The sequence below is a fragment of the Macrosteles quadrilineatus genome, unplaced genomic scaffold, assembly GCF_028750875.1.
Source record: "Macrosteles quadrilineatus isolate MER2022 unplaced genomic scaffold, UCM_ALF_1.0 Scaffold_9__3_contigs__length_116548681, whole genome shotgun sequence".
In the NCBI taxonomy this organism is placed as follows: domain Eukaryota; kingdom Metazoa; phylum Arthropoda; class Insecta; order Hemiptera; family Cicadellidae; genus Macrosteles; species Macrosteles quadrilineatus.
In genome coordinates, this window is record NW_026542602.1 from 37,668,802 (window position 1) to 37,681,214 (window position 12,413).

The following is a 12,413-nucleotide window of genomic DNA, read 5'->3' on the forward strand; positions in this document are numbered from 1 at the left end:
TGTAAAACAATTACAACCAACAAATTAAAATAGAGTAATAACTGTTAATGCTAATAAAAATTATTAAATAGTACATAAATAACACTTGGACTTATAGGCCAATTATTTGAAGTACAGCACAACCTTATTAACTATAAACTGAGACCGTGGCTGATCCGACATAACAAAAATTCATGTTAGCAGGAGAAATGACACAACAAAAAACAACAAAAGTTAAAAATAGCCTATACTCACAATATTTTCATTTGTTACGGAGAAAAACACTAAGGAAATATTTACACATCATAATAAAACAATGACATTGACTCACCACGAGACATGCAGCGCTACAGTCAGGCATTAAATGTATGTGCCATGTGCTAATATTTATACCAATTTGTTTATTCTTTAAAATGTATACATTATATAGCACTTTAATAGTGGCATAAATTACTTATTAGGCCTAATATGAATTATAAATGCATTTCCTCAAATAAGTTTAAACATAAAGAGATTGTACTGTACAAACAAACCAACCTCATTTAATTGTAATAGTTGATCAAAACAAAACAATACAAATTGATGGTTGAATGTTTTCTCAGTAGTTGAAAACTTACCTTGGATGGAACTTCTTTCTTGTCAACAGGAGTAGCTTTGGTCGGGGACTGGGTGGCTGTTGTAGAAGGAAGGTCTGGTTCTTTTTCAGGCTCTGTTGCTAGAACATCTTCCAGCTTGCCAGTAACAGCTTGCAGGAACTCCGCTCCCCCCTCAACCTGGGACACATCATCAGGCTCCGCTGCATCGGAGGAAGAAAATACCAAAGTTTGTCCGTCAGAAGTCTCCATCACAATGCCTTCTGATTTCCCCGAATCTTCTTCATTTGTTTCAGACTTGTCTGTGTTTATCTGGATCAAAACTTGATTACCGCTACCATGAGCAAATTCTACCATCATGTTTTCTTGATTCAATTCGATATTTTCTTTATCTACGATGTTTCCAATGTTTTCATTCTCTGTATTTTCTTCTGTTTGTTCTGATTTAGCACTGGTTTCATCTGTTAAATTTTCTATTTGATTATCTAAATCTTCTTTCAATTCGCTAATTAAATCTTTTGAAATCTCCTTATCCTCTGAAATTGTTTTGTTACCATTATCTTCCTCCTCGACGGGGATACTTTCTTGCATGATTTCATCTATTTCTTTAGTGCCTATATTTTCTGTTATGTCATTTAACAACTCTGTCTTGCCTTCAAAACTCAACTCATCAAGTTTGGTCATCTCTGGACCTGATTCGGCTTCTTTTTGACTGTCATGTTCACCTTCTTGTGGATGAGATATAGAACTTTCGCTGTTTAACTCAGAGAGTTGTTCGCTTTTGTCGTAGGTTAAATGAGCTTCAAGCTCTTGGTGCAATGCATCATTGTCAAGTTCATCAAATGAATCGTCTTTTCCTAATATATCATCAGGCACAATGTCTTTCAGTTTGTCCTCTTTGGTGATGTCCGTGTCAAGCGAATGTTTGGTCAAGGAAGTCTCTTGTAGTTCCTCAGCATCACTACTTTTCTCCTCAAACATTTCTTTTAATTCATTACTAATATCATGTTTCTTGCTGTTTATTTCAATGTCCTTCAATTCAGTCAATTCTTTCTTTTGACTTTTTTCTGTTATTTCAGAAAGAAGTTCAGATGGTGAGTCAGTCTCCATAGCTTCTTCTGTTGGTTTTGTATTATCGTCATTTCCCTGGCTAAGCTCATCTTGGTTGATTTGAGAACTCATCCCTTCAGTATTGTCACTTTCATCACCAAGATTCTTGGTAAACCAACTGGAATCTTCATCCATACCTTCTGGCAGCTTTTCTTCTTCAGAAAATGTGCCTGAAGGCACAGCATCATTTGGATCCATCTGAAACCACAAACACTGTTTGATACATCTTAAAATTACATCTAGGCCCTGATTCCATTATTATTACAATCAGAAGAAAAAAGTTAAATTCATACTGAGTGAGTGACAATTAATAAGACATGTATTTTCCTGAACTCACAGTCTAATATAGCAAATCTAAATAACTTAATAGCAAAACAATGCAATCCACATAGGTAATAAAGATCAATGTTTACCAATTTTGTAGGCTAAAAACATTTGGATGTACAGACAAGGGCAATTCAAAAAGTGAGGAATGTTTTATCTCACACCGACCGGCTGATGGTGTACTTTTTAATCCAGAAGTTTTCGCCTTCTCAATTACTGACTTTTAACCATCATCAAACCAGAAGTGACGTTAAGTGACTGTTGTGGCAATATTATGTTTTTTAAGTGTGCAACAATTAAAAATCCAACAAGTTGTGTTAGTGTGGTACCTATATGGTTTAAGGTAGGTTATGTTGGCCGTAAACTAAAAATGTATAAATGAATTATCTCCAATGGGTCAAAAAACAACCATTGTGTTGGGATCCAAATGCAGTTTTTTGGCTTTTGAGCTAGGGCCTAACACTTACATTTATCTCTTAAGATTAAAATGTAGAGTTAGCCTAACATAAACAAAAAAAAAAAAATAGGCAAGCACACTCCACCAGCATAGAGGTACCGGTGTAGCTTTTTTGGATCAGCCTGGTCACAAAAACTTCAGGAGTACTATAACTAAGACTACTTCGCTTTGAATTAACCCCGTTACCGTTAGGCATAAATTAACAACACTTCAATATTCAAAATTATTTATTAAGCCCTACCAAATGGTTTGGAAAGAAATTATGAAATCTGGTGTTAAACGGTTCAAAAATGGGAAAACCCAATTTTTAACCCATAAATTTGCAAATTTGTTCAAATAAGCGTAGGTTTACACGTTTGTACCAAATTATCCGATCATACAGCTCGTGTCATCTAAGCTGGACATCTAACTTGGCCGATCGCTACTAGTAGCTAGTTCAAAAACATTGTCTCGTCATGCGGGTTGCATCAACTGTCCTCGCCACCCATATGAAGGTGCTCAAGTTTATAGTACAAGGGGAGTTAACCCTGTGAGGCAGCAGAAATGTTTGCAGTTCGGTCTTTCCCTACCGGCGCTAGGCCAAGCTCCAGCTTAGTTGTCACGAGCTGTACGATACTTCAAATTAGATTTCATTGCATTTTTACTTTAGGATTCTTAAGTTATGCTTTAATATCGGACACATTTAACAAACAGCCTTAAGGTCCATGGACTGTGAAAATATACAATTTAAAGTCATAGGCTATAAGTTTTACGTAAGTTAACACTGTAAAAATGATAAATCACAAGCTCACGTCAGTTCAAACATGAACACTGGCATTGAAATGTTATCAAATAGGCCTACTTGCATACGGAACATAAATATAAAAGGCAAAGCCCTCACGGACTCACTCATCACTAATTCTACCACTTCCCATTTGATTTACCTAGGAGGCTGAAATTCGGTACACCGATTCTTTGGGTATTAAATAGGAAAACTAAGTAGTTTTTATTTTAATCGGGCTTTCGGGCTCCGCCCCAGTGGCTCTGGATTTTCCCATGTTAACCTCATGAGTACTCATATTTAAATGGAATTAAAGAATCTTAACAGCTGGTTCAACTAAACAATTTGATTCTGTGATGTTCAATAGCATTAGAGAGTTAATAGGTTTACCAAAAGGGTGTAGCACTATTATTTTTTTACATTTATGACAATAGCTTGCAACCAAAAGGTGAGTGAGCATAGCGAACAAACTTCAACCCTGGAGGCGAGTTAGCGTAGCGAACGAGCTCCAACCTAAAAATGAGTAAGCATAGCAAACGAACTTCAATCAGGACGTGATTGAGCCATGCGAATGAGCTCATCTTGAAAATTAACGAGCATTGACATAAAACCACATTAGGACAGGCAGACGACTTGACCAATTGAGCAGATTTTATTCATGAATAGAGCCAATATAACCACAGGCTTAGTGGAGATAGTAATTTTTAATTTATTATTAATACTTATGAAGTTAAACGGGGCAAAGCCCTCGGGTACAGCTAGTACTTACATAAAATCAATGCTTGGGAGAACATTCTGTAACGATAGCCTCTAGTCTATCCAAGGCACAGAGGAATAACTTAAAACCGACCCTCACGTCCAATCAGAAACATGCACTGCCAGGCCTTCCTAACGCCGCTGTTGATTCAATGACTCACATATAAATTATTAGGCGTTTAAGCTTTGGGATCCATTAAACCCGGAACTGCTTATAATTGGCTATTAGGCTACTGGTTTAACAGTATCTGACAGAATAAAATACCCTCCCGAAATAGTGACCAATAATTTAAACCCGTAAACTTAATTATAATCCTACATGGTGGTCTAAATATCCCTTTTACACAATATTGCAGTACGTATTACACTGTTATAAACACGACTGATCAGCAAATATTTGTATGCGAGTAGAAAGGCAACAGTGGGGGGAGAGAATGAAGCCTCACTCTCCCTTCCTAACCACCACCACAGCCCTAGGACGCGGCAACACCCAGTGGAGAGTAAGGGCGGTATTTGCCCGAGTGACCCCAGAAATTTTTTAAACCAATTATCTTTACATAACTTGGAGTCAAGTCAAGCTTATCCGAGACAATGCAGGTATACATGCATGCCAATGTTTTGGAGTAAAAATTATGTTCACTTGATGTACCGGTAGTCCACAATAAAAATTATAGCCTAGGTATTTAAAAAACTTTTGTGAAACCACTGGACCGAATTACACGCAGTCGGTATAAAATGAAAGATGTTTTCCTGTGGATGTGCAGAATTCCTTTAGGCCTATATTAAAATAGGCTCAAAAATAAGCACGAAAAATTAATTTGAAATTTTAAAAAAATTAACGCGGGCCTCATAGGTTACTACGCTGTTGACAAAATAAAAACAAAATAAAATACAAACAGAAAATCCAAACAATTTACACATGTCTTATTAAAACAGTGTGGGGTGAAAATAGAGAAGTCTGTACATTACATATTCTTGGTTGAGTTTTATAACCCGGGGCGACCTCTAGGAACGAATATACAAATAAAATGTTCTCGTGGAGATTTAACATGAGGGCTAAAATTTAAAGCTTATGACAGCTAGCCTGACCATACTACTGAACCGAGTTACACGCGGGTAGTACGAAAAGAAAGGTCATCGGTCCTATGTGCAGGTTATATTTGTATTTTGAAAATATCCATGTTAATTGGGTCAAAAATATAAATTAAACTTTTCTTATGAAGATTTAACATGGGGCCAAAATGTTAAGCTTAGACTGCCACCCTGACCATACTAAGCTTGTTGGCAGTTTCACACGCGGTTGGTACCAAATGAAAGGCAATTGTCTGTGTAGGCCTATTTGCCAATTTTTCTTTGATTTCAGATATTACTCATCTAAATGTTATCAAAAACTGAAATTAAAATCTCTATTGACAATTTAACATTGGGTAAAATTTTAAGTCTATTAAAAGTGAGATCTGGAGTTCTATTGGACCGATTTACATGCAGGTTGTGTAATAAAGGTAAAGGTAAGAAAAGTAATTAACTCTACAGTATATTTCCCATGTGCCTGAAAAGGTTACCGTACTATTCCTTTATTTAATCTTATGTATGAAAAAAACTTTTGTAAAAAAACTTGTGACACTAGCCTGACACTAACTTAGGCCTACTGGACAGAATTACACGCGGGTTGTAGCCTACCAAAAGAAAGGTTATCGGTCCTATGTGCAGGTTTTATTTCTATTTTGAGAATATTTATGTTAATTGGACCAAAAATGGGAATTCAACATTTCTTATTGAGGTTTAACATCGGGGCTAAATTCTATATTAATAGACAAGCATGCTATTGAAACCCGTTTTTCTCAGCTCCTGTGCATCGCAGGGAAAATCTATGTGCATACCATTTAGTAAGATTTGCCTGTAGATGTGCAGAATCCCTATATTTAAATTAAAATAGCCTCAAAAATAAACACAAAAGGTTAATTAAATTAAATTAACATGTGTCTTACGGGTTGCCACGTTGGAGACCAAATAACAACAAAATATAGTCACAAATTCACATAGAAGTTAAAGCACTGCCAACCACCCTGACATGCCTTTTCTGACATCAAAAGGAGTTTGCTATTGTTCTATAGTTTTGGTTTGGTTAGGTGTTGTTAAAATAGCACCATATGTAATTTCTGAATGGCGAAATATAAATCATTACCGGTAATAAGTTAAGAATAAAATACTACTTACTACCGGTACGGTAACAATAATAAATTACATTAACTAAAGTTAAATGTGTTAACTTATTGGCCTTTATTTTCAAATAGAAAAATCCGAGTAAAGGAACGTTTTGCTTGGAGCGACAGCCGCGCAGCCGCTGGGTACTGCTCCAAGACCAGTCAGGAGCGACAGTCGCTCAGTGACAGTTACATTTAAGATTGTTATATAGTGTACAACATTTTGACAAGTTCAACGACCTTTTATTTTTGCTATATGGTGTCGTGGGCTACCCGGACAACGTCTGGGATTAGGTTAAATTTTAGTGGTGAGGAAGACGAATATTACAAGTGGCAAAACACCCTGTATTTTATGATTTGAAACATATCTCCTACAAAGACCAAAGAATAAAGGACAACGTCTGGCAGGCAATAGCTGGTGAAGTCGGAAGATCTGGTTAGTTTAATATTATGTTAGACTATTATACAAGTTACCCAATACATTAGTAGATTATTTAGATTGTCGACTTTAAAAGATATCTAATTAACTTACATTTTTGTTTAGGGGATTCAAAAAATATTTTTCTTTAGCCTATATAGGCTAAATGGCTAATGATCAAATTGGCTTAAAAGTTAGGCGCGTCATAGGTAATATATAAAATGCCAATTATTACAGTAGGTAGCCTACCTATTTTTTTTCATTCACAATAAGTACAATCAACAAAATCAACAAACCCTGTGAGGAGGTTACGTTTGTAACACTGATTTCCAATTCAAGTTAGGCTTGTGTAAGTTACTGCAATTTACGGAGAAATTGAGTACCTAATTTTATTTCATTTTGGCTTGTAGCATGGCAGTTTTGGAATGTTTCTCATAACAAATAAATAACTTACCTACACATAAAGAATACTAAAATAATTGTTAAGTTTTACAGTAGACCCCCTCTTAACCGACCTCGTATTAACCGATAATCGGATTATCCGCCTTCGATCGTAAACTAATACAGTTTGTTTTAACCGACCTTGATTTGAGAGCAGCTCGGTATAACCGCCGCTTTCTAGGAATCTTGGCATTTCCGCTCCCACGCTGGGCGATGAGAACTGAACCATACGCTTATCTCCACAGGATATGACTAACAATAAGCTATTTTGCGTTGAGCACAAAAAATATAGCATAGCCTATTGTCAGTTTGTCATCATCGTTCGTAGCTCGAGCACATCTGATCCGATTTGTTATCTGTGCGGCAAATTTATAACATCATAAAGTGTGTTACGATTTTGAGAACTGATTATCTTATCGCCGGAGTAAACAAACAACGCAACTTGTAAGGAAGGCAGGGAAAGGGGGTTAATCAAGGTCAAGATAGTTTTTGTGCCTGGAGCCTCCAGTGAGAGGCTATAAATAAACGTCCTGTTTTGTAACAAAATGGTCACTTGTATCTTTAATGTCGACAAAAGGTTATGTACTGTATTACGATGTATTTGGAAAGCATCAATTAATACAATTTTATTGACTCTTGCCTAGTATTATAATAATATATTCCACTGAAAGTAGGCCTATTTGACTTAACTGTGTTTTGTGTTTATTTGTGACTTTTCTATCAATATGAAAAAGGAGATAAGAGTAGTTTATTTTATAAATAATGCAAGTATGACTTCAAAATAATGATTATATAATTCCAAATGATTAGCACTTCATTATGTTATGATTTTAGGGATTGCCCGTTTTATCCGACCTTTTGAGTTAACCGACCTAGGTCCGGTCCCATTAGGGTCGGTTAAGAGGGGGTCTACTGTACTAAGTTAAGTTAAGTAAATTTATCAAATTTATTTAAGTTTAGTGAATCTTTACTTAGTGCGCACTTTTGAGGTTAGGTGCATTGACGGTACCACGTCTCGGTGACGCCAAGAAGAAGTTGTCGCTCCAAGCAAAACAGTCTACCACCCCGCGACTGCCGCTCCAAGCAAAACGTACCTTTAGCTAATTAAGTTGTCACTTCCATTAGCTTGACTATAATGACTGAAAACAATCAGCTGTTGGCTTATTTACTTCATCCACAGTTCATTCCACTAGTAACTTAAGTTAAATGTCCTTGTTGCTTGTACTTAATGTTACAAGTATATTTTTTCAGTGATAGGCTATCTTGAGAAATATTCATCAGCGGTGAAAAATAATGGTATTATTTGCATTCAGGTGGTAAAAAAGTTGTCCTATACTTTACTTAAGGTTAGACATCAAAATTAAAAATTTCTTTTGGGGGCACCTAAGTTATAACTTACTAAATAATTACCCCTAATTATTAATCAGTAACTTATAAGAGATTAGAATGAACAATGGTTCAAAAGTCCTATAATTTAAATCAGAAATAGGCTAGGCCTAGTCCTAACCCAACTTCTTAGTTGAGACACTATCGGCTACAGTCTGTTCAATGAATGATGATCAGCATTTAATAATGCAATCATATTTATGGCTCAATAGCAAGCAGTAACTTATAGATAAAAATGTAGTAACTTATCAGAAGTTCAAAATATCAGTTTGGCTAACAAAGGTAGGCCTAGGCCTACACTAACCCATCAATATTGATGCAACAAATTTAGGCGGCAACCGAGAAGCTTCAGTGGGGTGAAGCTAGACAATCTCATGCAACTTTTTTGAAATTATAACTTACCTAAGATTGAAAAATATCGAGGTACTGCAACTAATCTTAACAAATAACACCACCGTATAACACAATAGTTAAATAATAGCACAGAGCTTTAAGCTATTCATTTCCGCACGGCATAATGTAATGCATTTAGGAAAAAGCGGGAATACCGACTTGCCAACGTACAAGATCGACGCACAAATTTCTCAAATGGCGACAACGAAGAGATGCTGGGAATCGCCACCAGGTTTCTCCACTACCCAACGTCAGGGCGTCAGGAAAAAGTGGGTAATAATAAAAACTTATAGTGAACGCAGGGAAAGTATTTTCGATAAATTGGAAGTTGGCAAAAGATACAGGAAATAAACCAACCAGTAATTTAAAAAATACAAGTATTATGTCATCGCGAAATAAAATAGTAGTCATGCACTCAAGCTATCATTCATCGATTTTTTTTTGTTTCCTCGACATGATGAAATTGTAGATTAAAGATGATATTCAAATTTCAATCTAAGATTAATGTGTACTTACATTCGTAAAAGTTGCATTAAAATACTTACCTATAACAAATTTATTTTTAAATTATTTCAAAAGAATAATATTTATTGTGACACCACATGCAGCTGCAACACTTCAGTGATGTGTATTGTATTCAAAGAAGGAGTCAGGTTGAACTTCGCAATAGAACAAAAAAAACCATTACTGAGCATGCTCATTCCAAACAACAGATATATATTCCAAGTATTTGGCTATTTAAAGTCGCTGTTGTAAAAAGAGGATTTACTTGAAAAAAGTAATCTCATCAATAAAATCATTTAATATTGCATTTTTACCGATTAACTGAAGTTTTAAAAATACTGCTATTTAACTTTCAAAGAAATTCTTTTGGCACACCTGCCAACATAAATTTTGGTATCTGATTCTGATTGGCCATTGGCTGGGGCTGGCTGTTAGCCTAGGCCAATTCTGCAGACATTTTGTATTTGTTTTACATTTATTTATTTACACACGTACGTACGACTACACAAACAACAACAACAAAATAATAACCCAAAAAACTTGTCTGGTTCTTCGGTCGGTTCTTGTCTGCACTGCACCTCACAGTTGTTTAGTTGTTAACATTTTGTAATGTTTAGTGGCAACTTCATTCATCAATTATGAAGATAATGACTTAGGCCTATTTAGATATAAAAAGTGGGTGAGGTTCATAATGTCCAAATTTCACAAAGTCCAACGTCTAAAATATTAAATAAACAGTGTGTTTCATAACCTCCAAACTTCATAAACTCCAAAACTATAACTTTCAAATAAGCACAGTTTCACAATGTCCAAATTTCACAAACTCCAACTTTTAAATATCAAATAAACAGAGCGGTTCATAACCTCCAAGTTTCATAAGCTCCAACGGTACAGTCTCTGCCATAAGTCAATCGAATTGGCGGGATACCGAGGCGGACGGGCCGAATGAACCTCTCTGTTTTACACAAACATACATTCACTCAACCTGCTCTGCTACACTTATTTGTTAACATACAAATTTCAAATTGATATATTATTTTTCTGGAAAAACCAGTGCTCATTACTATGAAGCTAGTTTTTACCTTAACATAATTTTTATAATTTATTTAGGCAAATTAAAACAGATGATTGTTTTTTAACACCATAAAAAACATGAAAAATGTAGTAAGCGAGGAACTTTTTTATTTTTTGGTCAGGGAAAAAATTCCTGCGGCAAAGTTTTAGATCAAAGTATGAATTTTATTTTTTATTTGAAGCTTTTTTTGATACGGAGCCTGCTTGTATCATTTTTAAGCGATTAAAAATAGGCATAAAATCGCTTGGCATTGGCGCTAGGAGTTTGGCCGGCTCAGCATCAGTTTACGGGATATAGAAACTGAGTTTCTAGCATTTAATTATCATTATACTGTATTACATCAAATATGTCATTACATTGCGAAGAATGGTAACTTAATTTACAGGCGTATGTTTGTGCATTTTAATGCTTACCAGTAGTCTATAGTTAACAAAATTCTTTGATATAAATGCTTCCCCGATTGTAATTTCGGAAATTGTCTTCGTGAAATATGAAAAGGCATATAAAGATGTGGAGATAATTTAAGTTCTTGGTAAAACCCACTGAATTAGCGACCTGGCCCAGTTATTATTTCTACTTTTATTCTCCTTTCGTTAAGGTAAACTAAATTAGTGTAAATGCATCCCTTTGACTAAACTTTACCCTAGATTTGGTTCTGGTCAAAATAATATAAACAAAAATAGAAACTACTCTTATTCTAAGTTTATGTGGTGGAATTCCTGCTAAAAGTGCGATTGACTTTACATTCTATCGAAATAGGCCTATTTAAAACGTTCAGCGGGTTCATAGTTGAGACCATGGTTGAGACCACATTACAATACCTATTTATTTGCTTCTTCATCCTCTTTAGCCATTTAGTTGTTAGATAGTATTACATGTTATATTCAATGGATATATTATGATTTTATTTTAAAACATTTAACGAGTTTATATTCATCTATATTTGAAATACCCCCGCCGCAGCAAACCTGCAGACTAAGCGAATTTCCATTTGACTGATTTGATTTACACTGAAATGTCTACTTAAAAATATAACATTTATTCCCGATTTAAATAGAATTAGTTTAACAAGTACTTAGGTTTGCTGCATCAGGGAGGTAAAACTGTTTTTTTATGTTAATAGTTTGTAAGAAATAAAAACATTTTTCTAATTTGATCAAAATATGTTCATAAACAAGCAAACTACAACAGTTTACTTATTCTCCATAAGAATAACATGGGAATTTTAAATTTACAATTTTTTGGAATTTTCTCCGTAACCATTAGGCGCATATATAACGCTTCAATATACTAAATTATTTGTTTTTTTAAGCTCTACAAAATGGTTTGGAAAGAAATTGCTAAATTTAAGTTTTTTGGGTAAAAAATGGGAAAAACCTATTTTTACCCCATAAAACCCCCCGTAAACCCCCGTTTCCATGGTCCGATCATGCTGGATCGCGAACTCGTTCGAATAAACGTAGGTTTACACGTTTGTACCGAATTTCATCAAAATCGGATCATTTTTGCTTGAGTTATCGTGCTAACGGACATATATATATATATATATATAAAAATAAATAATATGTAAAATAACATGAGTACCCTTTTTTTATATTCTTTTTTATTTAATAAATCACAACATGTTTCGTCTCTAAGGACATTTTCAAGTGTGTTAACCTAATTTCAAACAAAAATATTATGTTATGAATAAATACAGCTGTTAATTTTGTTAGTACCTATGTGAATGAATGTTTAGTTGTTGGTTTTTCTAACACTTATAATTTTGTTAAATATAGGATTAGTGGTTTGTGTGTGTACTATATTTAAAATGTTGTTTCTGTCTTCTTTGTAGTGTTTATATATGTGAAAATTTTCTTTTATGTTCATTTTGGTTCCTTTGTTAATAATGTCTAGTATGGTAATGTTTTCGTTATAATTTTTGTATGTATGGTCTGTAGAAAGTATGTGTTCTGCAAATGTAGATTTTTGTGTAGTTCTGTTGTTTGATTTAATTGCTTGAATATGTTCTTT

The 12,413-nt window shown here is 34.6% G+C and overlaps 1 protein-coding gene across 8 annotated transcripts in view; it reads right to left on the reverse strand.

The window, feature by feature from the left end:
• Window positions 1-9,452, reverse strand: part of LOC129002118 (uncharacterized) — a 54,793-nt gene extending 45,341 nt beyond the window's left edge. For 7 of the 8 annotated variants that reach the window (XM_054429697.1, XM_054429692.1, XM_054429696.1 and 4 more), the window contains exons 1-2: window positions 8,831-8,993; window positions 597-1,880 (exon numbers count right to left, since the gene is read on the reverse strand). In XM_054429697.1, the coding sequence (XP_054285672.1) occupies window positions 597-1,880 (1,284 nt within the window). In that variant the 5' untranslated portion in view covers window positions 8,831-8,993. Of the gene's footprint in view, window positions 1-596; window positions 1,881-8,830; window positions 8,994-9,366 lie in introns of those variants that run through there. The other variant, XM_054429691.1, reaches the window with a different exon arrangement.
• Window positions 9,453-12,413: the final 2,961 nt, after the last annotated feature.